The sequence below is a fragment of the Dipodomys merriami genome, unplaced genomic scaffold, assembly GCF_024711535.1.
Source record: "Dipodomys merriami isolate MVZ:Mamm:240054 unplaced genomic scaffold, mDipMer1.0.p SCAF_60, whole genome shotgun sequence".
In the NCBI taxonomy this organism is placed as follows: Eukaryota; Metazoa; Chordata; class Mammalia; order Rodentia; family Heteromyidae; genus Dipodomys; species Dipodomys merriami.
The window spans coordinates 8,180,619-8,206,243 of NW_027206180.1; the positions used below are offsets into that span (position 1 = coordinate 8,180,619).

Here is a 25,625-nt window from a genome sequence, read left to right on the forward strand (position 1 = left end):
ATAAAGAGTTCATCTCAACAACCTTTGTTTACTTGTTATTTGAGACTAGATCATTTCCAGTGACTCTAAAGGTTTTCTAGCACCTTGAGAGGACCATTTAGCCTGGGCCTGCCTACAGGTGGATTTTCTCAGGATGACATAAATGTAGAAGCGACCAAGAGTTAGACGTACCTTTGCACATGACTGACAAGCAAATTTGGTTTTTCTCCTCCAGCCTGGAGAGGCAGGCACCGAAGACAAGGTGGATTCTGATCACCACCAGATACCCCAGATGGTGGCCAAGAAACCTCTGCGAGACTTTGTGGGGCTGGAAGACTGCGACAAGCCCACTCGAGATGCCATGCTCAATTTCAGCTTCTTCGCCACCATTGGAGACATGGATGAAGCTTTCAAATCTATCAAACTCATTAAAAGGTAAGGATTCTATTCCTGGAGGCACGCGTCCCACAGGCTTTATTTTTCTTAGGCCTACTCAATTCGAGTTTATGTCATTAACCCTTTAGTGACTGTCATGGTGCATTTAGTGGTCTTTTCACTCAGTGAAAAGCTGTGGAGCTCAGAGAGCAGGGCATGCGTACACCATTCCCAGAGCAGGTGTATTTGGTGGAGAAGGTGAGCCTGATACTTTTGCTCTGTGGTACCAGAAGCTCTTAGGCTATTATCCTAACTGTTTTGTTCATTAGAAAGTGTTCAAGGTACTTCCTAGTTGGAAGTTCTGCAAGTGTTAAATTCTGCTAAAAAGTGTCAGTACATAAACACTAAAACGGAGGTGAAATGCAATTAAAATTATAAAAGATGGGGCTGGGAAGGCGGCTCAGTTGTAGAGTGCTTGCCTTGCATGCCTGAGGCCCTGGGTTCGATTCCTCAGCACCACATAAGCAAAAAGAAAAAAGCCAGAAGTGGCGCTGTGGCTCAAGTGGTAGAGCGCTAGCCTTGAGCTGAAGAGCTGAGGGACAGCGCCCAGGCCCCGAGTTCAAGACCCACAACCGGCAACAAAAAAAAATTATAAAAGATGGCATCATTTAGAAGCTGTCCAGCAAGTACCTTTCTCTCCATTGCAGAGGTAATTCAGTAACTCTGGGCAAGAGTATTTATCAAATTTTAATCTCAAAAGGGTAGAAAAACTAGAGAAGGCCAGGTGCTGGTGGCTCACGCCTGTAATCCTAGCTACTCAGGAGGCTGAGATCTGAGAATCACAGTTCAAAACCAGCCCAGGCAGAAAAATCTGTGACACACTATAATCTTCAATAAACCAATAGAAAACCAGAAGTGGTGAAGTGCTGCTCTGGCTCAAGTGGTAAAGTGCTAGCCTTGAGCTGAAGAGCTGAGGGACTGTGCCCAGGCCTAGAGTTCAAGCCCCATGACCAAAAGAAAAGAAAAACTAGAGAAGATTGATACTGTGGAGGGAAAATGTTGTAAGATTAAGTTGCTCAGAGGGAACTCCATTTGCAATGATGATTTTGTAGTAGGGAAGGTGTCTTTCAAAATACTCAGGATAGCATGGGACCCCTGGACCACGATCCATCTAAGCCAGTGAGGCCAGAGCCTCCTGCAATTGGAAGGGCTTTCGAGTCAGGTAGAAGGAAGGCCCGGTTCTGTGTGTCTTTCAGGGTACTGTACCATGGGCAGTGAGTGGGTCATAGATGGCATGAGTGCTTGTTGGGCATTATCAGTTACCTGATGTGTTTAAAGCACCACCAGTTTCACCATTTGTTATGACTAAAGACAAATCCTTGGCATAGTATGAACTTCATAATCTAAAGGGAATCCAGTTGCCGGTGAGTCACACCTGTACTCCTAGCTACTCAGGAGGATGAGATCTGAGGATCGTGGTTCAAAGCCAGCCGGGGCAGGAAAGTCTGTGAGACTCTTATCTTTCCAATAAACTACTCAGAAAAAGCCAGAGATGGTGCTGTGGCTCAAGTGGTAGAGCACAAGCCTTGACACAAGCTCAGGGACAGCCCCCAGGCCCTGAGTTCAAGCCCCAGTGCCAGCAAAAAAAAAAAGAGAGAGAGAGAGAGAGAATCTAAAGGGATCGCTTTCAATTCCACAGAGGCTTGTAAGTGACAGAGCTAGACATTTGCAGAGGAGCAGCAACCAGATAGATGATCCACATCTGGCTTTGAGCTTTCTCCATCAGTATCAGCTTCTCCTCCCACACTGCCCCCTGGTGGCCATGGTCACACAGTACAGCACTGGCCAGAGAAGGAGTTTACCAGACTTGTTACAGCCTTGCATTCTGTTGGGCAGGTTAACCACCCTACCTCCCCTTCCCCAGGTTAGCTCTCAGGTTTTGTGCCTTCCTGAGGCATTTTGGACTGAGGTGTATCAGAACCAATCCAGCATTTAACTAAAGGGACACTCAAAAGCAACACACTTACTTGTTCCCTACTACTCTGCTCATGTTGATTTTCATCCCACACCATGGTGTTCAGAGACTCTAGGAATGTAAACGTTTTCTCTATAACTTCTTTTTGTTGTTGTTGTTATTTGTGGGTTTGAATATAGGGCCTGGGTGCTGTCCTTAAACTCTTGGCTCAAGGCTTGCACTCAGCGCCACTTCCAGTTTTCTGGTGATTAATTGGAGATAGGAGTCTCATGGACTTTGTTGCCTGAGCTGGCTTTGAACAGTGATCCTCAGATCTTAGCCTCCTTAGTATCTTGGATTACAGGCAAGAGCCAGTGGTGCCCAGTCTAAATTTTTCTTTTTGTTACCTGTACTTGGGTTTAAATTCCAGGCCCTGCACTTGCTAGGCAGGTACTTTATCACCTGAGTGCCCTGCGTCCTTTTGCTTCAGCTATTTTTTGAATAGAACCTTAAGTTTTTCCTCAGACTAACCTGGACTTTGATCCTCTTATTCATGCTTCCCACATAACTGGATGACAAACACATCCCCAGCTTATTGGTAGATGGAGTCTCACTGATGTTCTACGTCAAACCTCATTCTTCTCAGACTTTGCCTCCTGAGTAGCTGGGTTACAGACATGCACCATCTCACCCAGCCAGAAATGTGGATTTTTTTGAAATTTGGTTGCCCAGAGCCATGGATTAGGGTATATGCTCTTCAGTGAAGACCTTTTAACTCTTTCTTAGTATCATCTTGGGAAAAACACAGAAAAACTGACCAGATTCTCTGCCCCCACATAGTGGGATGGATGGATAAAATACAAGTTTTAGGTAGAGATAAGAGGTTTGAGTTTATTTTAACTTAGAAAAATAACCAGGAACAGAACGTACACTATTAATTTGATTCTGGCATAAAGCCATTACCATCTGGTTATAAATTCTAACTTAATAAAGAAATACCATAGAGACCTCATGGAAAGCTTCCTGGGTATTCTGCTCTATGAAAGTAAAATATAACTGGGGTGTCCTCCTAAGCAGATCCAGAATAAATTAATCCCAAGCGAAGGCAGAGAGCAGGGCGCCCACACCACTGCCTCCCCTGCCCAGCTTCCTGTCCCCACCCTTCAGCCGAGCATGATGTGAAGCTGCAGTGGACTGGCTGGAGAAGATGGTGTCAGAAACAGGTGGCACTTGACATATTCATGTATAACATAGTAAGTGTGCACAAGCATTGTACACACATACATACATATATATACATATATATATACATATGTATATATGACCAAGACTCACCCCGTGCCTCGGTACAAGCAGAGTCAGGGTGAGCCCTTCAGTTCCTAGACTAATCCATTATAGTGGCTATAAAGATGAAGTCCTGAGGAGGGTGCTTTCAGCACGGAGACTCTACATAATCATTGTCCAGCCCCCTGCGGAACCGTGCTGTCAATGAGCGGCTGATGACAATTACCCGGGGGGCCATGCAGTCCTCCCTGCGGTGCAGAATGTTCCAGATGAGCATGGCAGCTGCCAGGGTGGCCAGCAGACAGGCACCAATGTTCAGATAGCAAGACCATGATAGGTTGGTGTAGGGGCCGATTCTGTAGAAGGTCACCAGTCCGATGACTAACACAAAACCTGCAGAGGGAAAAGAAATGTTCTAGAAGGTTGACTCTAAGGGGGAGCTCTGGCCAGGCCCCCTGGAAGGCAGGCTCCACCTCTTCCCAGCCCTGTCCTTGGGTGGGAACTGAGCCCCTTTGTCTCTGCCTTCTAGGGGCTCCTGGGGCCTTTGGACTTGGGGCCGGGGGGCAGGGAGTGGATATGGGAATGCTGTCTCTGGACTTGGGGGTCTCAGCACCGCCCCTCACAGCAACAGCACCTCGTAGCCTGGCCCACCCCAAGCACTGGTAACTGTTAAGTCTGACTTTTATAAATGCTTCACGGGTTCAAAGCAAAAGCCAGCATGGATATTTTCTGAGTCTTATCTAGAAGCAGACTGGCATCGCACTTAGTCCAGATTCCTGTTTGTGTGTGTTCTCGCCGTGACCGTGCGCTCAGAGGAAGTGGAGATTTCCTCTCAGGTCAGCGTGGCTCCTCCCTCCAGGGGGATCGGTGCGGCCCAGCTTTCCTTGTGTGTCTGGCTTCCCCACTAGCTTCTGAAGAGAAGTGCGTAGTTTCAGAATCTGCCCCTGTCTCTCTGCCCAGACCTCCTTCCCTGCTGCCGCCGCCCCCCACCTGCCCACCCGGCAGGGCACTATGGGATGGGTGGGCGCTGTTCAGTCAGGAGTTCCTTCCAGGGTTTCACCTTCATGGCTGTCTTGAGGGAGGCAAGTGATTTCATTTTGTTAGTTTTTCTAATATGAACATCAGGGGGTTTGCGCAGGATGCCGGGTGCCTAACTGGAGCCGTGGCCACAAGAGGAAGAAGGCAGAGAAAAAGCTGAGGCCTTCCTGGCTGGACTCCCCTGCTGGACCCCACCAGCTGGCTCCTGAACACCTGTGTGTCTGTCCAGCCTCGCTCCTCCCAATATGTCTCTGCTCTCCTCAGAAAGTCAAGTCATTCATGGTCCTGATGTCTGGTAGAGAAGACTTATCCCATGTGTTGGCCTGGAAGGGTTCCTCGGCTTCTAGACTGTTCTATTTCAGAGGCTACTCATAGTTGAAGTCCCTAGAAGGGCGTTTTTAGCACAGAGACCCCTTGTGGGCCTTGACCAGCCCACAGCAGAGCCGCCAAGTCAGAGAGCCCTGACGACGGTTACTCAGGGCTCTGTGCAGTCCTTGCTCTGGTGAAGAATGTTCCAGATGGGCATGCTCTGTGGTCCCAGAGCAGAGAGCAATGTGGGAAGAGAGACAGAGACAGACAGACACAGAGCCAGGGGTGGGAGGGGAGAGGGGAGGATTGCAGACTTGACTTTGCTAAGATGTGAACATGCTTGCTTCATTATCACTGTCCTCATAGGAAATGCGAGTTGAACACTTGCCTGCGTCGCATTGTTCTAAGTGAAGGCAGTGCTCTGCAGTACTGGGAGCTTTCGTGTGTTGGAGAGCTCCTGGCTGCTTCCTTCCTACTAAAGCTAGTGCTCTGCGGTGATGCCTGCTGGGGGAGGGAAACCTCCCACCCTGTGCCATGAAGCACAAGCACTGTGCCTGCAGTCTGTGGGTCACAGAACTGCACTGAAAATGAAGATGCGCGCAGTATGCTTCCCTGCTTTTCACTCATGTCTTAGGGTAGATGATGCCAGCGAGAGCAGTGCCTTAAGCTTGTTCAACACCCAGAAGAAGTGGAATTGAGGCAGTCTAGGCTCTGGGTGCCCACTTGTCTTCAAAGACAAGAGGCGGTAAGTATGGCAGGGTGTGAGGAAACTGAGTGCCGCAAGAAGCCAAGGCTGCAGAGATAGGCCAAAAGTATGGACAGGCAAGAAGGAATGTGCCCAGGCAGTGGTAACGGGAGCTACCAGACATCCATCTCCCTTGCCAGGGCACGACCCACTCACCCTTTTTTTCCAGCTCCCCTTCAGTCTGTACATGTTATAGACAGTGTGTGTGTACATGTTATAGACAGTGTGTGTGTGTGTGTGTGTGTGTGTGTGTGTGTGTGTGTGTGTGTGTGTGTGTGTGTGTGTGTACACGTGTGTACTGGGGCTTGGTACAAGATGTTTTGCACCCCTGCTGAGCTTTTTGCTCAAGGCCAGTGGTCTTTCACCAGAGCCCTGCCCCCAGTTCTGGCTTTTTTGCTGGTTAATGGAGATGAGAGGCTCTCAGATTTGCTTGCCTTGAAGTGAGATCCTCAACTCTGAGCATAGCTAGAAGGACAGGCGTGAGCCACCAGTGCTCAACTCACTTTTAGAATGTGTTATGTGCCCTCAGCTCCAATTCCACAACATCCTCCACCAGAATGGCACATGGAATCTCTGTCCAGACTGGGGGTGAAGCACCCGGCAGGGTCAGCTCCCACACGGCTCCCTGGTCAGACTTGGGGGACAGACAGTGGGCATCCCTGATGTAAAAAGAGGGGGTCTGGAGCGAACAGCTTGCGAGATATTTTCTCTGAAGACTTGTGAGCTTTGAGAACTTCAGAGCCAACCTTGAACCTTCTGGAAAGGACTGAAGCGCACTCATAGGACAGCAACTATCACCAAGCATTGGCACACTCAAAGAACGAACCTGCCCTCATCAACAAGGCCGCACAGGAATGGTTACCGACAGTTCTATTCCCACCCCGCCATCATGGCCCCAATCAACCCTGGCTGCAGCGACGGTCCGTCATGGGCTCCTGTGGTGGCTGCAGCCAGCCAGGACAGGGGCCTTGGGCGCAGATTTCTGAGCAGCCCCACACAGGGGAGTCACACCTGGTAGCCCTGGAAGATACCAGACAGGCACCCAGAATCGTCCTGCCCACCGTTCAGCTGCATCCTAGGTGAGAAGCAGCTGGGCATGGCTGCCCCCGCGTGGAAGGGCTCACCTGGCCCATGGGCTGGAGTCACTGCTCCAAGGCCTCCACTGTGAGGACGTGTGCCACAGAGAGAGGACAGAACCCTTCCCCAGGGGCAGTGAGGCCAGGCTGACACTTCCACCCATAGCCTGCCCGATCTTCACTGAACGTGTCTCCCATGCCGCAGAACACGAGCCTGCCCACAGCCTGGCAGCCTTGGCTGGCCTCGTGCCCCTTCTGCCGCCTGTGGCTCTTACGACTCAGCCAAGCCAAACCCTTTCAATTCCTCTGTGTCTTCCTGCTCTAGATGTCTCGTGCTGCTATCCCTCTGCCTGGCCACCCCATCCCTGATGGGTTGCGCACATCCTTAGCTCTCTCGGGGGACTTGGTATCTCCCATTGTCACTCCTCCTGTTTATTTACCCATTGGTGCCCTCAAGCCTGGACCATGGCACCCCTGGGACTCTCCGTAACCACTTGCTAAGTAAATAACCTCAGGACAGCACAACAGAGTAGAGTGTCGTGAGCCCTATCAGGGGGACAGGCTCCTGTCCCCCACCACGGCCAAGTCAGGACTGCACAAGCCTGTGGAAGTATACATTCATCCAGGGGTTGATTTGCACTCGTCACATTTGCCTGTTTCAAGTGCTAGGACAGCACTAGGCATTAGTGTAGTACTAGAGTTCACAGATGGCCCAGGCCCACTGATTTGTCCTGAGATTGCTGGTGTCCTTCCTGGGGTGCAGGTGAAATTTGCACCGTGCCTGGGGCAGGTGGAGAGACAGGCTGGACCCAGCCTCACAGAGCTTTCCTTTAGCAGGCTCCAAGTAGCGAGTACAGACCTTAAACCCCGTGCTGTGGGGAGACACGATATCCTGGGGCAGACGGCACATAGCTCCAGGGCTGCTATGGGGGTGCTCCCCTAGCAGCCTGGGGTGAGGGCTTCTCAGTCCTGGCTGATCCATTTTCTCAGGGGCACAGGGGAACCCTGGCCACCAGGCAGGCAGGAAGCAGAACAGCTCCCCCTGCAGCTCCCCTGCAGCTCCCCCTGCAGGCCAGGCACTCATCTGTACTGTAATCAATTAACTGTTGCTTTAGTGACATTTCTTTTTTCATTTTCCCCTAGTACTGGGGTTGGCCCTCAAGCATACTAAGCAGGCACTCTGTCACTGAAGTACACCCTAGCCCTTCACTCATATTTCCTTTTATCTTTTTTGTCCGTCCTGGTGCTTGAACTCAGGTTCTGGACTCTGTCCCTGAGCCTATCTGTATTCAAGGCTAGTGCTCTACCACATGAGCACACAACGCCACTTCCAGCTCCTTCTGAGTGGTTTATTGGAGATAAGAATCATGGATTTGGGCTGGGAAGGTGGCTCAGTGGTAGAGCGCATGCCTTGCATGCATGAGGCCCTGGGTTCGATTCCTCAGCACCACATAAACAAAAAAAAAAGCCGGAAGTGGTGCTGTGGCTCAAGTGGTAGAGTGCTAGCCTTGAGCTGAAGAGCTGAGGGACAGCGCCCAGGCCCAGAGTTCAGGCCCATGACTGGACCCCCCCCCCCCAAAAAAAAAAAGAATCATGGACTTGGGCTGGGGAGGTGGCTCAGTGGTAGAGTGCTTGCCTTGCATGCATGAGGCCCTGGGTTCAATTCCTCAGCACCACATAAGCAGAAAGAAAAAAGCCGGAAGTGGCGCTGTGGCTCAAGTGGTAGAGCGCTAGCCTTGAGCTAAAAGAAATGAGGGTCAGCGCCCAGGCCCAGAGTTCAGACCCCACGACCGGACCCAAAAAAAAAAAAAAAAAAAAGAGTCATGGACTTTCCTGCCTGGGCTGGCTGCAAACCATGATCCTCAGATCTCTGCCTCTTGAGTAGCTAGGATTACAGGTGTGAGCCACCGGTGTCCAGCTCCTTCACTCATTTGGGGCCTGAACTCTGGGCTTGGGTGCTGTCCCTCAGCTCTTCAGCTCAAGGCTAGCACTTTACCACTTGAGACACAGCGCCACTTCCGGCCTTTTCTGCTTATGTGGTGCTGAGGAATCAAACCCAGGGCCTCATGCATGCGAAGCACTCTACCACTGAGCCACCTTCCCAGACACACCATAGAATATCTTTGAAAATGGGCATGTTGTTGTTGGCTGGTTCTGAAGCTTGAACTCAGAGCCTTGCTTTCTCACTCAGCTTCAGATGATACTCTGACACTTGAACCATGCCTCCAGCCTGGATTTTTGCTGGTTAATTAGAGATAGTCTCAATGACTTTTCCTCCCCAGGCTAGCTTCAAATCTCAATTCTCTAGGTCTCAGACTCCTAAATAGATAGGATTACAGGTGGGAGGCACCATCACCCAACAGAGTACACTCTATTATCCCTCCCTGCCATGGTCATCTGTATTGGTTACCGTGTACACAAATTCAAAGTTCAGAAACTGTACCTGCTTCTGAGAATACTCAGAAGTGTGTGACTACATTTATTAAATAGAAATCCAGATATGGCATAGCCACCTCTGTCCTGAAGGTACACATTGGAAAGTGATAAAGATGGTGGATCTGGTGTAAACCAAAGCCCAACAGATGCATGGTGAACAAGCCAGCACTCTACCTCTTCCATCATGAGCCTTGAAAGCCATGTGTTGGCACCACGATTGTTTTGGCAAAGTTCTGGGAGCCTTGCTTTCTCTGGCTGGAATGTAATCCAGAAGCTGCCCCTTAAGTGCCTGTTCTGCAGAAAAGCAGTGCAGAGTCCGGGTCTGTTCTCTGTGGAAGGGTATGACTGAAGTACACTCTGGGGCTGTGCAGGGCACTCACCCGTAATCTATTACAGTACTTGGAAGGCTGAGATAGGAGAAGCTCAAGTTCAAGACCAACGTGGTCTTGAACTACAACCACTACCAACGAAAAATTCCACATATCACTCATTCTGTGTGAGTACCCGTGTAGGCTTCTGGTTTTCTATTTGACTTAGAATGGACAGAGGCAGAAAAAGGACTTAGGGACTCAGAAGAGCCTCTCAGTACACTGTCATACACAGAACCTTCAGAACTATGAGCCAGGCCGAGAACCTTCATGGATTGGGAAGGGGACACAGGCCCAGCCGTGGAGAGCCTTGTGCAGCTCCTGTGATTGACCATCATCCAGGTGCTGCTCTGAGTAGACAGATTTATGGACTAAGTAGACATGTGACGCAATACTGTGGTCTTGTTCCATGTGTCTGCAAACAACCACTTGGCAACACGGAGGCTAAAGACCCAGTGCGTCGCTGACCTGGGCCTTCTGTCATCCATGAAGAGGCACCTGGGGTTGCTGGCTCCATGGGCTGCGCTGCAGACGGAACTCAGAAACAGCTTTTACTCTGAACCCTCTCTGCCGGGACAGTAGGAAGGCTGGAAGCAGATGGACCAGGGAGCTGAAGCTGGCCTTCAACTCCGAGTTCTTTCTTCGGCCGCTTCCCCAAAGGAAGGCTCCTGTTCTCCTCAGTGTCCTTTCCCCTGAACACTTTTCTCCCAAAACTTTTTTGTGATGTAATCAGTTTGTCCAGAAACAAATCCAAGGGAAGGGCTTCGGCGTACACTAAATGCTGCACTGCGGATCCATTCCATCTCCACAGAATCGGGTTGCCAAAGCAAACAGCCTCTTCCTGTGCGCTGGCCCCGCGGGTGGTGTGGATGACAACGCAGCCAGAGAGCGGCCCTTTCCTCTCTTCCTTCCTGCCTGCTTCCCGGGGACTCGGCTTCTGTCACAAGTCCTTCCCTTTGGAATGAGTATCAAGCATGGCACACAGGTGGCATCAAAGCAAAGACCCTGAAGCTGATCCCCGATGCTTCACACTCAGCTGCAAGCCAACAGAGTGCCCGTGCTTCACGTGTAGCAGCACAGGCTGCCCAGGGGGCCGGCGTTTGTGTGGCAGGATCAGCAAACAAGCCTGCTCTCCACTTCCCTTGTTACTGGTCTTGAAAAACATTTGTTGGAAATCTGGGCAGATATTATTTTTAAACCGGTTGTGGGGCTTGAACTTGCAGCATGGGCACTGTCCCTGAGCTCTTTTGCTCGAGGCTAGCACTCTACCACTTTGAGCCATAGCGCCACTTCTGGTTTTCTGGTGGTTCATTAGAGATGAGAGTCTCATGGACTTTCCTGCCCAGGCTGGCTTCAAATCACGATCCTCAGCTCTCAGCCTCCTGAGATCTAGGACACTGGGCAGATTTTAATCAGATGGTTCCTCCTCCTCAAGGAGGCTCTAGGGTTGTTGGAGGGAGGAAAGTCAAGTAGTTCCACAGGAGCCCAAAGCTCCACATAGTCTCAGATGGAGAAGGAAGGCAGAGACAGGAGAAGGTATGGCTGGGACACAGACTATTGCTTGCAGACTCAGTAAATAGGATGGAAAGTGAGGTATCCAGTCAAGCAAGTCTATTTTATCTTCCATGACAATCTCCAAGTCTAAGAAAACAGAACATTCCCCGTTGACCTGTGAGATGCCAGTTCAGTGTTGGTCATCTCTGATGTTGGACAACATCAGCGTCTTCAGCAGCCCTGGGGTGAGCATAAGCTTTTCTGTCATGAAAAGAAATCGTACAATCGTACAGAAAAAGGAGAAAGGAAGCTGGCGGGCATGGAGCTGGGAAAGACTTGTGGCAGCTTTTGGCCAAAGTCAGCACTGCCTAGAGTGCCAGAAGCAGTCTTGGCAAACATGAGAGCCACAAAACATCTCAGTCTGCACGTGGGCTTTGCGAAATCCAAGCTGTCAAAACTCAGGTGCAAGCACTCCAAAATGGACAAGTTCAAGTTCAATTTGGGAGAAGAAAAAACGGTAGGCATAGCACATGGCCCGGGCCTGCTGGCTAGCTTCCATCCAAGGAGATCTATTGTTGGGAAAAGGAAGACCTAGGTGCCACGAGGAAGCAACCCTGAATGAAACATGAGTCAGCTTCCACCGACCACTTCTTCCCAGGAGGCCCCTGAGCGCCGGCCGGCACAGATTGGTGCTTTGTCATGCTGGGGACTTTGGTAGACTGTACATCACCATTTTCCAGAAAGGGCTAGAAAGAGGTTAAACCAACAGGAATGGTATTGGATTTTAAAAGAGGATCTTTAGAGGAAGAAGCAGGAAGTGTGGCCTTCACCGTCCCAAGGTTATCCTTGCCCACTGAGCTCCCAGGACAAGGGACAGGCCCACAGATCCTTGCATGGACCAAAACAAGAGTGCCACACTGGGTATGGTGAGGCCCTTCCCCTCTCGGCCCAGTGCATGACTGCACTGTCCTTATACTGGACTCTGATGGGCAGCAAGACTGTGCCGGAAGCTTCGATGATAGCTGAGGAGTTGCCTTTTGAAGACGCCGTTGAGTCAAGTGCAGAGCTCAGCCAGGATTGGGATTATTGGGCTGGGCCTCACCTCGTGGGGCTTGGGTAGCAGACAGTAGGTCATGGGCACCGTTGTAAACACCAGAGAAGCAGGCAGGCTGGTAAGGCAGGAGGAACACTCCAGAAATACAAGAGTTCTCACTAGGACCCGCTGGGCATGTATGGCAGGCAAGCCCAGGCTCTGCCCATGGCAGAGAGGACGGCCACTCCGTGCAAGGGCCCCCAACAGGACTCGAAGGCGCGGTGACAGCCAATGCCATCCTTCAGACGCACTCCTGTGAGCGCAGAAGCCCTGGGGTAGAGGCACTCAGCCAGGAGTTCATGGCAGACGAGGATAGAAACGGACTCAACCCGGGGCCTGCCCCAGAGTCAGTGCTCCTCAGGCCTCACAGTTCACTCAGACAGCTGGTCCCTGGGCGGTGCTCTGCCAGTCCATGCTGGCTTCCCAGGTGACGGGAGAGCCCGTCATCTGCACGGGCCACTTGCCCTGACCTGTTCAATGCCACTTCCCCTATTCTGCCAATCCCGCTCCTATCTGTACAAATGGAGATTGTAGACCATGAAAGAGGCAGCAGAGAGAAGAGGCCACGAAAAAGAAGATGGAAAACAGCCGATAGGGGAAGCTGAGCCGGAGTGTGCGACAGGCATGCGGCTGCCTGTGGGAAGCCCTGGGGGAGGCATCCAGGCCTGGACGGGCAGTGCCACACGCCCAGCGGTAACCAAGGAGGATTCAGGCCTGGACGGGCAGTGCCACACGCCCACAGGTTCCGTCGGGAGGGTTGTGAGTGTGTGTAGGCTGACTGTGTGTGTACCCAGAGGTTCCGTCGGGAGGGTTGCTGAGTGTGTGTAGGCTGACTGTGTGTGTACCCAGAGGTTCCGTCGGGAGGGTTGCTGAGTGTGTGTAGGCTGACTGTGTGTGTACCCAGAGGTTCCGTCGGGAGGGTTGCTGAGTGTGTGTAGGCTGATTGTGCCCACAGGGCCTCAGGAAGGAGAGAACAGGAATGTCCTCATGTGTGTTTTGTACAAGCTCTAATGTCATCTACCAAAGAGAGGGGAAAACACGGGAGAAGGGAGAGGAAGAGCAAGAGAACCAGTGCAGAGCTGCCCCTGATGACATCCGCCATTGACCCACACCCACCTTTCTCCCCAGGACCCTGCCAGTGCCCGCATGGCTGCCCAGAGTTCCTGTACCCCAGGCCCTGTCACCCTGACAGACTATGGGGACCCATCACAGGGAGGGTGTCCAGGGTGGGCGGGGCATAGAACAAGGTGACATAGAATCAGTGTTCAGAAGATGGTGGAAACAGCGTCGCACATGCAGGGGTGGACACAGTAGGGTGAACAGCTAATGTTCACATCTCTGGCCCATTAACACTGCCATGAAGGCTCCCTCCTACCCCACCCCCACCCCCATATGCACGCTGCCCAGAGGTCGATGTGAAGTGAGGGTGAACGTGGGCGAGCAGCTGCTCCTGTGGTTGCAGAGTAAATGGGGAGCCCCCTTCCATGGCCAGTTTCCAGAGTTTTCCAGCCACAGCAGTCAGCTCCACATACTTTCTCTTCCTCTTTTCATCAGCATCTTCTTTCCCCTGCCCGCCCACCTCGCCCCAGCCCTAGGACTCGAGGTTCACTTGACAACAGGTAATAGCAGGCGTTTCCTCGTCCTGTGACAGGACATCCTGGCGCCCTGCAGTCTCTCCCTGGCTTTAAAACAGACCCGAGAACAGGAAAAAACCCAGCGCTAAATTTAGCAGGGTGATAGAAGAAAGGCACATCGCTGCTCTCTGTACTGTTTGTCAATGAAACAAGTCTAAACAGGCCAAATGCATTTCCTTTTTGGGCAAAACAGACCTGTCAGACACGATGCTCAGGCACCAGGGGGTGAAGCAGCCTGGGGAGGAGGGGCACCCCCTAAACGTCTGCCCAGGCCCCTGCCTTGTGCTCTGCCATTTTCTGCCATTGCCCCGGTCTGAGGATTTCAGGACAGACTGCTCCAGTCCTTTCAGACACCAGCCCAGAAAACTCAGGAGTTCCCATATTCCCCTTCAGGGTCCTTACTGCTCAGCACAGCTCCTCAGGCCTGCCCCCAGCAATTCAGTTTTAGCTAATGGGGAGCTTCAACCCAGTTTTATTTCCTGTAATACCTTATGTGGAAGCAACTCTGCCTTCTCCTGAAGCAGGAGTTGCAGGAGGCGAGTTAGGAGTCCTGACAGGCCAGACCGCAGCAGTCCTCTGATGACGCCAGCGAGAGTCTCAGGGACGGCTAGTGAGACACGGATGCGCGGGGCGCTGCTGGCGGAGCCTGTTATCCTAGCTCCACCAGAGGCCCACATCTGAGGGTTGCAGTTTGAAGCAGTCCCAGGCAGGAAAGTCCATGCGATTCTGATTTCCAATAAACCACTCAGAAATGGCACTGTGGTTTACTGGGTAAGCCTGAGCTTGAGCCCAGGGACAGTGCCTAGGCCATGATTTCAGGCTCCAGGATAATGCACAACAGCAAAGAAAGAAAGACAAGGAATAATTTGATCATCCTGATAGGTGTTATTTTTGAAATCAAGCACTATTACTTTTATTTTTTTTTGTCGGTCATGGAGCTTGAACTCTGGGCCTGGGTACTGTCCCTAGGCTCTTCAGCTCAAGGCAAGCGCTCTACCAACTTGAGCCACAGCGCCACTTCCAGGTTTCTAGTGGTTTATTGGAGATAAGAGTCTCATGGACTTTCATGCCCGGGCTGGCTTTGAACCATGAGCCTCAGATCTCAGCCTCCTGAGTAGCTGGGATGACAGGCGTGAGCCACCAGCACCCAGCCACTTTTATTTCTTTTGTGCCTCTACAATGTAGGGTTTTTATTTTTTGGTCTGAGACCTAAACTCAGACTCGGTATCTGGTGCTTTCACTCCTTAGCTAGCATGCTACCAAGCCACACCTCCACCCCCAAGTCTGGAGATTTTTAGACCCAGCTTTTCCAATCGGGTTTTCAAAATCTTCCATTTCCTCCTGGAAGGGATGGAATTTCAAAGGGTCACACATGATGGAGGCCCAAAGAGCAAAGAAAACTTTTATGGCCTTCGGGTCTATGGAGGGCAAAGTGAGTAAATTTCCTACATATGCCTTGATGCCTAGAGCAGACAGAAGAGAAGGCCCTTGAGTCACGCGGGGGGGGGGGGGCTATCACTGCATGTCCCCACCCCCCATTCATTCCGGTATTGCCCTGCTCCGTGGTTGGATAAACTACTCAGCAGTTTGCCCAGGTTCACATCAGTGTTGATGGGGTCAGGATGGCCCAGTTGTCTCTGTAGTAGCCCTGTATTCTTCCATGGAGCTTCACAGCCCTCAGGCTCTGCCTCCGACCAGCCACTGGGAAGTGACTTGCCCAGGGCCACACTACCGTGCTATTCATAGTACTCGAAGAGCCAGGTTTCCTCTAGCCTACCGGGGCACTGCCAGCCCAGGAATACCTGTCAGCCCCATTCGGGAAACTGCCATTCCTCAAGAAAGATAAGGGACTAGGATCCATTATTCCTAGAATGATTCACTTTGGACTTCCTGCCATTTCCTCTGCTGGAAGTGTCATTCAGCCCTGGAAAGGTCCGTTCTACCGCAGGGCGGGCAGGAAGGCAGGGGAAAGGCAGGCAAGGCGGCTGACGCACCCCCTGAAGCGTGGCAAGCCCCCCACCACTTGGGTCACAGTGAAAAGCTGCCATGGCTTCTCTTTGCCCAGAACATCCCAGAACAATCGTGCATAATTTCTGGCAATGCCGCTGCTCATCATTTAAACAACGATGTTTTCTTGTGTCCCATCCCATCTTTCCCAGGCTGATGAGTGGGTGGCAGATCCATGTTCAAAGGAAGCTGTCTGCTCTGGCCCAAAGCCAGACTTCCTGGCCTCCCTCCAGGGCTCCCCCAGCACTTGCCAGATTATGGTCTACATCTGTGTTTACAGCCAGGGTAGGAGCATGTGTGACATGCTAGCATCTTCTCTCTTTGCTCATGAGAAGAGGCCTGTGCCCCAGCCCTGACTCCCCTGACCTCCCCCTGTGCGCATGCCCATCTGGGTGGCGCCAGGCTTGCGCACTCCTCATTGCTCCTGTGTCTCCAGCACAAGAGCCTGAACCCAGCCAGCCAAGCACGGCACAGCACATCATGTACAATGGAAAAGGAGCCGAGTACCAGTGGCTCACACCTGTAATCCTCACTACGTAGGAGGCTAAGATCTCAGGATCATAGTTCAGAGCCAGCTCAGGCAGGAAAGTCCATGAGACTCTTATCTCCAGTTAATGACCGAAAAGCTGAAAGTGGAGCTGTGGATGAAGTAATAGAGTGCTACCCTTAAGCACAAAAGCTCAAGAACAGGGCTCAGACCCAGAGTTCGAACCCCAGGACAACACCAAGAAATAATGAGTTAAATGGAAAGGCTGTGACTGATGGAGGGGGGCAAGTTGTGTGCTCAGCCCTGGGAACGTGTTTCTGCCCTGCTTTTATCCATAGTAGTGACCTACGATGCTGCCTGTGGCCACACTTAGAGCTGCAACCTGAAACCACCCCATGCCACTTGAGTTGTAGAGTTCCTCCTGCAACAGCAGGTGCTAGCAGGTGTGTGGCCCAGCCATCCTCCCTGCCTGGGGTACTTACTTGCCAGCTGGAATGCAGCAGCCATGGCTTCCTCCCAGCACTGGGACTCTGGTGACATCATGGGCAGGCCCGTCAGCCCCAGGACAAAGGTGAGCTGGCCCACCGCGAGGGCTGCTGTCGCCACCAGGTTGCACGCGCGCATCATGTCGAACTGCACTGCAGGCAAGGAGGGAAAGCGGGGATCAGGAGAGCCAACGCGCTTAGGGGCCACACCAGAGGCATCCTTGTTTGGGTCCGGTCGTGGGACCTGAACTCTGGGCCTGGGCGCTGTCCCTCAGCTCTTCAGCTCAAGGCTAGCACTCTACCACTTGAGCCACAGCGCCACTTCTGGTTTTTGTTTTTTGCTTATATGGTGCTGAGGAAACGAACTCAGGGTCTCAGGTATGCAAGGCAAGTGCTCTACCACCGAGCCACCTTCCCAGCCCCCAGAGGCATCCTTGAAAAGGCAGTAGGCACAGCCAGTGTCTTCTTGGGGCAGAACCTTCTGGAAGCCTCTTGGTCACCTGCCTTGCACCATGCCTCTTCCCAGCCACTAAAGTTATCCCAGCCCGTTTGGCTGCAGCAGCCACGTCTCCCCCAGGCTGGGCCCAGCATTTCCCAGAGGCGCTGCATGGCGGCTGTAATCAGGGAGATGCATACCAACAGCGCTGTGCTCCCTGCCCCGGGGACCCCACAAGGGCCCCCTGCCTGTGGGGGAGAGACTTGGGCCTGCAGGGCGGCACTGAGGGACTGGTCTCAGCCTCCGACAGCCAGCCAGGGCAGAGCAGGGCAGACCTGTTCTGCTGAGCCCAGGCTCTGGTCACGCTGCACCCCATGGGACCCCGTGTCTGGATTCTGCCCACGCCTGCCCGCGCCTGCCTCCTCCACGGGGTGCAGCACACCCGGGTCTCAGGAGAGTGGTCAGGGTGGACAGCCAAAGTGGCCGAGCCACGGGGGAGCAGATTGTGTCTGGCAGAGAAACTTCCCTCCAGTTCCACCTCCCAGCAAAGCCTGTGCTGCACTTTGGGGGGCCAGGGTCGCCCCGGTGTGCCTCTGCTGCCCTGCTCCACGTCACTCTGAGCTGACGTTGACTCTCACAGGCTGAACTGTCAGCCTCCATAACCGAGAAGACGCAGCCTGCCACGGTGCCCACTGGGAGGTGATCTGTGTGTGAGTGAGGGGGGCCTACAAGGCCCCATTTCCAGAGACTCGCAGTTCCTCAGCCCACTGCCCAGACCTGCCGTGGGAGGCAGTGAGGGGAGCGGGTGCCGGGACGGAGGGGTGGGGCTGTGAATGGCTGAGGCGCATGCAGCCCCATATGGTTCACCATCCGCTTTTGTGGATGCTCATAGAGTCACGGAATAGTCAGAGCATGGTTCCCTGCACCCCGCCCCGGCCTGGGATGCCCCCCCATCCCTGCTCCTCCACTGCTGCCATTGGCAAAGCCCTGCCCTCTGTGCCCCGCTCCTCCTGCCTCTTTTGGGAACCCCGTTGGTGGAGGTGAAGTTCCTGAAGATACACAGGCCTCCTGGTGTGAGCCCATGGGCCTCAGAGGTCTTTGGCCCAGGGCTCTGCTCTTGGGGGTTCAGTGTGCCCCGGAGTCACCTTCTCACAGGTTGGGGGTGGGGGTCATTGAGAGACCATGGATGAAAAAGGGCATTTTACCCCATCGCGGAGGGGCAAGAATGTGGGATGAAACCACAGAGCTAGTGGGGCCACCGTCCCCTGCCCGAGGCCCGGTACATCCCACCCATCAGCAAGCAGGCCACACTGTCTGTGACCCACACTCTTTGTGGGTCCTGTCTATATCTAGGCTTTGGAGTCTGAGTCTTCCAGGGGTTTTATGCCCCTTCCCGCCGCCACCAGGGCCCGGCCTGTCCTGCCTGTTGTGTTTTGAGCTGCTTCCTCCACAGCAAAGCCTCCTGTCCCAGATCCCAGGCTCTCCCAACATGTCTGCTCCATCCTGTGGATGGTTCAAACAGCTCTTAGGCTAACAGGTCTCTTGAACAGGCTACATATATAAGGAGCTACATAGACCTGGGCACTGATGGCTCACACCTATAATCCTTGCTCCTCAGGAGGCTAAGATGTAAGGGTTGTGGTTCAAAGCCAGCCTGGACAGGAAAATTCATTGAGACTCTTATCTTCAGTTTACCACCAAAAAACCCAGAAGTAGAACTGTGGCTCAAGTGGTAGAGCGCTAGACTTGAGCAACAAAGCTCAAGGACAACACCCAGGCCTCAAGTTCAAACCGCCAATACCAGGACTAAATGAATTAAATGCAGATCCCAGTCTAGATCTGTCCTCCATAGTTCAGGTACAATACAGTCCGGAAGGACATGGAGGAGCAGAGACGGCGGGGGGGGGGGGGGGGGCGGGGGATGGAAAGGTCAGGGGCAGGATGTTCTTTGACCATGGCACCGCAGCCTGTGGCCTGGGCAGATCACCGCACAGGGGCTTGCCGAGGTGGAGGGCTGGACACCGGGGCCCCCAGACCCTCACCCTGCACAGCTGCGGGGCTTGGACCTATGGTTTCAGGGGCGGCCTGAGTGGCGTGGCTCAGGACATGCGTGTCAGTGCAGTGAGACCAGAAAACGGAGCACAGACCTGACTGCCAGCCTGTCCTGCCCTGCACCGTCCTCCCTCTCGTCCTCTGCCTGGGCTGACTCTTGTGTCGTCGGCGGCGGCGGCGGCGGCGGCCCTGAGTGCACAACACTGTGCTGTGTGCCAGGCAAGTCTCTGCAAGGCTGCCACGCAGGCCTCAGCCCCGCACCCAGAGGCTCGCCGTACTGGCATTTCACCAGTGGTGCAGCCCTAGACACCCCCATGAGAACGTGGACAGGCCATGTGCAGACCCTTGGCGGCGCTGGGGCCCCCGGAGCCCAGCTGCGCCCCATCAAGCTTCAGTCATTGCTCGTGTACAGCCAGGGTTCAGCAAAGGACTTGAGGTGCCTGGAAGACCCGGGGCACAACGGGGGGCGGAGTCATCAGCTGGCAGGAGAATCCCCCATGATCCCCTCAGCAAAGACCCAGTGCGACATGGGAGGGCTACAGGGGCCTGGACAGGACAAACCTAGGACTCGCCCTCCCAGGCCCAACCCAGCGTGCCTGGGACCCCCGGCAGCACAGAGGGCCCTGGCCGGCTTGGAATGTCATAGAGTAGCCCACCTGTCCCTGGTGCCCTGGGCAGGCCACTTGGTGTTTGCCAGTGACATGCACTCCGTGATGGTGACCCTGCCCTGGCACGAGATGTCGTCTCTACCAGGTGCCGGTGGCAGTGCCTCATGGCATGGCCCTGTTACCTGTCCTTCCCCCTTTCTCCTACCCCCCCACCCCCACGTCCTGTGCTGGTTCTCAAGATAGCGTTGTCTGCAGCCACAGACAGTGCTGAGGGGTTTGTAGAGAATGCCAGCTAGCGTGTGAGAGGTGTTTGTCTAGCTGGTCCCCAGGAGGGCTGAGTTGTGAACCGGCTTGGCTAACGGCGGGGCAGGTGGCAGGTGGTCTGGCAGACCAGGGCATGGGTGCACAGGCCCAGGCATTGCCGGCTCTGCGGGCAGAGCAGCCTCTACCAGCAAGAGTGGCAAGTGAATGGAGGGATCAGACCCCTCCAGGAGAGAAGACAGGGCCGGTGCCAGCCTCAGTTTCTCTGCCTGTGACATGAGGATGGCGTTGCCCCAACCCAGGCTCTGTGTGTGCTGTGGTCTGGGGACCGGGCCAAGAACCAGCAGCCATGCAGAGTGGTGCTGAGGACCGAGGAACTCGCCCTCAGCCAACTAAGTCTCATCTCTCCAAGGCCGGTGTTGTCCCTTCCCGGCAGGAGCCTTCTACCCTCAAGGTTCCGTGGTGTTCCGCAGTAGTCATCGGCAGATGCATGCGTGGCTGCCTGTTTGCTATTTATGCCTCTGTCTCCTCCTTCCCCTCAAGCCCGAACGCGCGCTCCCCACCCTCCCGCCACCTCCACTCTCCCACCACCCTGCTGTTCACAGCCCCAAGGCCCTGACCACCATGGAAATGAACTTAGAACTCGCCCACACAGTCTCGAGCTTCTAGTTTATTGTACTCATCTATTTTCAACCAAGGAAAACCGTCTTCCTCAATGTGTTAGTATACCACGCAGAGTGGTAGAAAGGAAGCCCTGGGGGCGTGCGACAAATTCCCTACAAAACAGGGATGACCGTGTGGCCTTGCCCACCAGTGGGGGGTGGGGCGGGACCTGCCCCCCCCCCCATCCCCTGGATGCAGCCCCTCTGAAGAGGACAGGAAAGCAGGCAGACTCACGTTTGACGGTGCCTCGAGACTCCTGGAAGCCTGCCGACTCCGAGCCCCAGCCCAGCGCCTCACAGTCCTGCGCGTCCACGTGCTCAGCTCTGGCCCCGGGGCTCGCTCCTCCCCGGCCCCTGTCCACCAGCCAGCAGGATCTCCACAGCCCCACGCTCCGCTTGCGCCCATCCTCCAGGGTCTGGTACACCCAGTTGGGAGTAAAGGCAGCAGCGTTGTTGAGGATGAGGGAGACCAGGGCCACCAGCACAGCTGTGGCCACAAGTTTCTGGACAGTCATCGCAGATTGCCGGTGTGGTCCGTTTATCTCGGAGAAAATCCCTAGTCCCAGTCAGCCTCGGGGCACGCAGGGAGCGCCGATGCTGCTAGGGCAAGCTAGAGAACATCGCCGCTCATTCTCGGAGGCCGAGCAGCAGCTCCAGCTGGGCGCACCCACGTTGCAGGGGTGGAGAGAGGCCCATGGGACATGTCCAGGTGAGCGGCTCACCGCCCTGCCTTACCCTCCCTCCTGCACCTGGAGGAGGGCCAGGCCTGTGCTGAAGCTGGGCACCAAGAGGCCCATCCCAGGAAGAAAACGGGGACAGGAGCGTGAATCCAGAGTTGTGAGTGTGCCGTCTTCCCAGGAAGCGGAGGCCCGGGAGGCCGAGGCCGAGGCACCCCTTCTGTCCTGTAGCAGCGGAAAACAAAGTTACTCAAGAGGGAGGCCCAGCGTGGGAATCGGCTGGCTCACGCTCCACAGCTGGCTGTGGGAGCCGCTCCAAGCGGAACTCGGGGAGCGGCGTGGGTTCGGCCGCCTCTCTGTTGTCCAGGCCCCTGCCTGGTGCCTCTGCCACGAGTGGCAGGTCCTGGAACGCAGAGCGGCTGCTGCAAGAACGTGTGTGTGTGTGCGCGCGTGTGCACACGGGCCTGCCTTTCCCTGTCGCTCAGCAGAGAGGAAATGGTTGTTTTTGAAGCTGTTTTTGGTGAGCAGGAGGGCGTCACCAACTGGCTGCAACAAATAGCAGCCCTGCGCAGAGCCAGACACTAACAGGATGCGTTTCCTGATGGGAAAGGCCTGGGAGACTTGTGGGGCCCCCCTCCAGCCCGCCCTCCCTGCTGCCCGCCCGCCCGCCTGCTTGCTGTCCCAGAGGAGAGGCTGGGGATGCCGGCTCGCGTACTTGTCCCTCACTTGTCACTCCTGAGCCTGGCCAGCTGCAGAAGCGGCTCCCGTGCTGCGCCTGGAGCCTAAGGGGCCAGGCACCCAGCCACCCACAGGTTCCCCGCACCTGGGCGCCTGCAGTACCCTGCAGTTGCGGTGTTCCGTCCACGTGGCCTTGGGTGCACGCTCTTGGGGTGTTATTCAGGCAGAGCTTTTTGCTTTTTGTTTATTTTAGATGGCACTGGGGCTGGAACTCAAGGCCCCTCACTTGCTAGGTAGGCGCTCAGTCATTATGGGAACAAAAAGTTCTGTTGCCAGCTGGTTCCTGGGCCGTTAGATCACCGGCTTCAGGCATTTCCTATGGCCATGTATGTGCCCTGGCCTGGCCAGCGTGCTGCCCCAAAGCCCCCCACTCCCCGGGATTGGCGCCTCCAGTCACATGGCTGCGTGTGAAGTCAGCACTGACCACTTTTGGCCAAGGGTTTATTCCTAATTTCCCTAAGGGATTTTACCTATTTTAGGGTTTTCCCCACTGGAGGTTTTACCCAAACAGACTTCTTTCTGCTCTCCATTCTTGGATCTTGGTTATGAGCCTCTGTGCCGCCACTGTGTGGCGGGTTACATCATGTAGGGGATGGGGTGCCATGCGTCCTTGCGCACACCAAAGACCCTGGGTGTCGGGTACCCGTGGCTCACCTCGAATCCCAGCTAGCCTGGAAGCCGAGACCTGGAGGATCAGGCTTCAAGCCATTCCAAGAAGCGAAGGCTTTAAGACTCCCAACTGCAATTAACCAGCAAAATGCCAGACTGGAGGCATGTCTCAAGTGATAGAGTTCCAGTCATGAGCAAAAAAAGCAAGAAACCAAAAAGTGGGACCTCCGAGCTCAAGCCTGGGTGTGGCACAAAAGGAAATGGAAGAAGAAGAGACCCACGCCCACATCCACCACCCTTGGCAGGATAGCCACTGTTCCCCACCACTCCCTCCCCAGGAAGATTCGGGGTTCATCGTCTCCAACAGCCAGTGTTCCCACGCACATCGTGTGCCAGATGGCTTTGGAATCCCAGTGCACCCTGAAGCTTGCACTAGAAGAGAATCGGGAGGGTGATGGCCCTTCCTGGGATGAGGGTTCTTGTGTGACTCCTGGGAGGCAGGGCCTCCCCCCACCCTCCCGCCCGGCCCGGCCTCCATGGCCGCTCCTTCCTGTTCCGCCTGCTGTCTGCTGTCTTTGGCGGTGCCTTGCATTCCAGTCTGACTGCAGCCCCCGCCGTGCAGCCGCCTCCCCTGCACCCAGACACACGGAGCAGCGTGGCTGGGCAGCTGCAGGGCCCCTAGCTGCCCACTGTCCTGACGGAGGACTTCTGCAGAAAGCCCAGGCCCAGCTCGGGGCCGCCTCCCCATCCCCCGGCCACATCTGCTTCTGATTTCAGGCGCCCAGGGCTGATGAAGGACAGATGTGGTCACTCCTGGCAGACACTTGGACAACAGGAAACTCTCAAGACTTGGACGGGACTCGGAGGGTGTTCACTTCTTGGAATTTATGTCATACGCACAGTCCAGAACTCCAGCCTGGAGTTGGAGCTGCCCAGGCTTGGCAAGCTGTGTGTGGAATGCTGAGAATGGCGTGGGGGTTGAGGCCGACTTGGGCTGGAAGGCCGCTGCGGAGCGCACTGTGCGGGCGGCGGGCAGCCGCTCCCCTGCGTCCAGGCTGTTCCGGCAGCTCTGGACTTGGCAGGGGGCGGGGAGCCTGCTTTCCCATGGCTTATGCAGTGGCCTTAGCCCTGGCCTTCCAAACAAACCCTCTCAGCACTGGGCCTGGCTGGGCTGTACTTCCAGAGCCCCCCTGACCACTGACGAGAGCTGTGTTCAGGCAGAAAACCACATGGAAATGACCCGGCGTTTCAACAACATGGACGGGCCTTTGTCACACCCAGGGCCAGAGAAGCACAGGGACACTGAGTTAAGTCTAACCACCCTGGCAAGAGCACTCTGCCAGGGAGCCTCAGGTCACATGCCAGCTGCCTCTGCCCCCAGGGAAGTCCTGCACTTACCATCACTGGACACAGACGCAAGCTGCCATTCGCTCTCAAGACCAGCCAGAAGAAAGGAAGCTACTCTAGCACAAAGAGGCCAAGAGGCCCACGCCGCCCAGCCTGGCCCCCAGGCCTCGGGAGAGGGTTCTGTCCTGCGGAGTCGCTTGGAACAGAGCGTGAGGGACTAGGCACCGGGGCCTCTGACGCCTCTCTTGCAGCCAGCCCAGGAAGGCAGCCGGCGCTGGGTCGCACGAGGACCGTCGCAGAAGTGCCGTCGGGCACACTGACGCCACCAAGCATGCTCGCACCGGCCCTTGCACACACAGCTGGGTTGTGTACAGATGGCGGGGGCCCGGGAGCCCTCCAGGAGAGGCCGCCTCTATCTTGTCCCTTTAAGGACACCCAGTTCTACACTCGTGGCCCTTTCCGGCAGAGGAGGGAGCAGCTGTGAGTTTGTGTGCTGAGACACAGTGCTTCCCTGCCTGGCAGTCCTCTGAGGCGGGCCATCCAGCGGCGGCAGGCAGGGAGGCGCCAAAGCCAGGGGATGCGGCCTGCTTCCTGGGGGACAGACGGGCACCCGGCGATGAGCACCTCCGGAGGCCCCGCCCCGCCACGCTGGCTGTCACCCTCACCGCAGCAGCTCTCCTGCGTATCCTAGGAATTGTGGGCCTGCCGGTGAGAAGCCCCAGGAGAGGCCGACAAAGGAGGAGCCCCAGGGGAAGGGGCTGGACGTCCCTCCCCCACCCCCACCCCCAGCAGGCTGGTCCCGCCTGGGGTTCAGGTAGATGTGTCACCCGGTTCCCAGCCCAGTGCCACAGGCATAAGTGCAGCCTCTGGTCCAGCCGTCCCTCGTACTCCAGGGGTGTCCTGCTGAAACACATGTGTCTTGCCTGCCCTCCCAACACCCCAAGACATGCATCTGCTAAACCAGTCATGACAGGACCCAGGCAGATCTGACTGTGTCAGCGTGCAAGAAAGGCTACCTGGAAGTGTGGCTTCAGTCCCGGCCCCCACAGCCATGGCCTCCCTGGACAGAGCCTCGGAGTGGCCTCCACGGAGCCCCTGCCTCTGCAGCTCTTGCGCTAGTTCCGTCCACACTGGGGACCCTGAGATGCAGGTCTTCCTCCATCATGGAGACGCACGATCGCAGTGGGACACGACCTGACTACTTACCTTCTCTAGAGGACCGCCCTCCCAGTCCTCTGCTGGGGCACCAGTACCCTGGAGCCCCGAGCCCCTCACTCACCAGGACAGTGGCCGCTTCTCGTGGGCCTCGGCCCTGCCACGTCCCTTAGTGCAGCCAGGTCTGCGAGGCTGGGGTGTAACAGGCCTGCTCCACCTCCAGAGAGGGGGGCTGCACCCGCCTGTCTTATCTAGAGAGTGGCTGGAATGCGGTAGGAGGGCCGGGAGGGAGTCTCCATCAGACACTGCTGCCTGC

General features: G+C 55.1%; 2 protein-coding genes across 6 annotated transcripts in view; one reads left to right on the forward strand and one right to left on the reverse strand.

Annotated features, from left to right (window-relative positions):
• LOC138814677 (intraflagellar transport protein 140 homolog) overlaps window positions 1-25,625 on the forward strand; it is a 59,030-nt gene that overhangs the window by 24,058 nt on the left and 9,347 nt on the right. For all 3 annotated transcript variants that reach the window (XM_070003827.1, XM_070003825.1, XM_070003826.1), the window contains one exon: window positions 215-414. In XM_070003827.1, coding sequence (XP_069859928.1) covers window positions 215-414 — 200 coding nt within the window. The remainder of the gene's footprint in view (window positions 1-214; window positions 415-25,625) is intronic.
• On the reverse strand, window positions 3,146-25,543 carry LOC138814680 (transmembrane protein 204). Of its 3 annotated transcripts, none has more exons than XM_070003830.1 (4): window positions 25,434-25,543; window positions 21,019-21,685; window positions 16,762-16,917; window positions 3,146-3,985 (listed from the first exon to the last, which is right to left on the reverse strand). In XM_070003830.1, the coding sequence occupies exons 2-4, from the start codon at window positions 21,296-21,298 to the stop codon at window positions 3,741-3,743; spliced, it is 681 nt and encodes a 226-aa protein (XP_069859931.1). In that variant the 5' UTR covers window positions 21,299-21,685; window positions 25,434-25,543; the 3' UTR covers window positions 3,146-3,740. The 3 variants fall into 3 exon arrangements, with proteins under 3 accessions (XP_069859931.1, XP_069859932.1, XP_069859930.1); XM_070003831.1 differs by lacking the exon at window positions 25,434-25,543 and adding an exon at window positions 24,206-24,350; XM_070003829.1 differs by lacking the exon at window positions 25,434-25,543 and having other exon boundaries at window positions 21,019-22,061.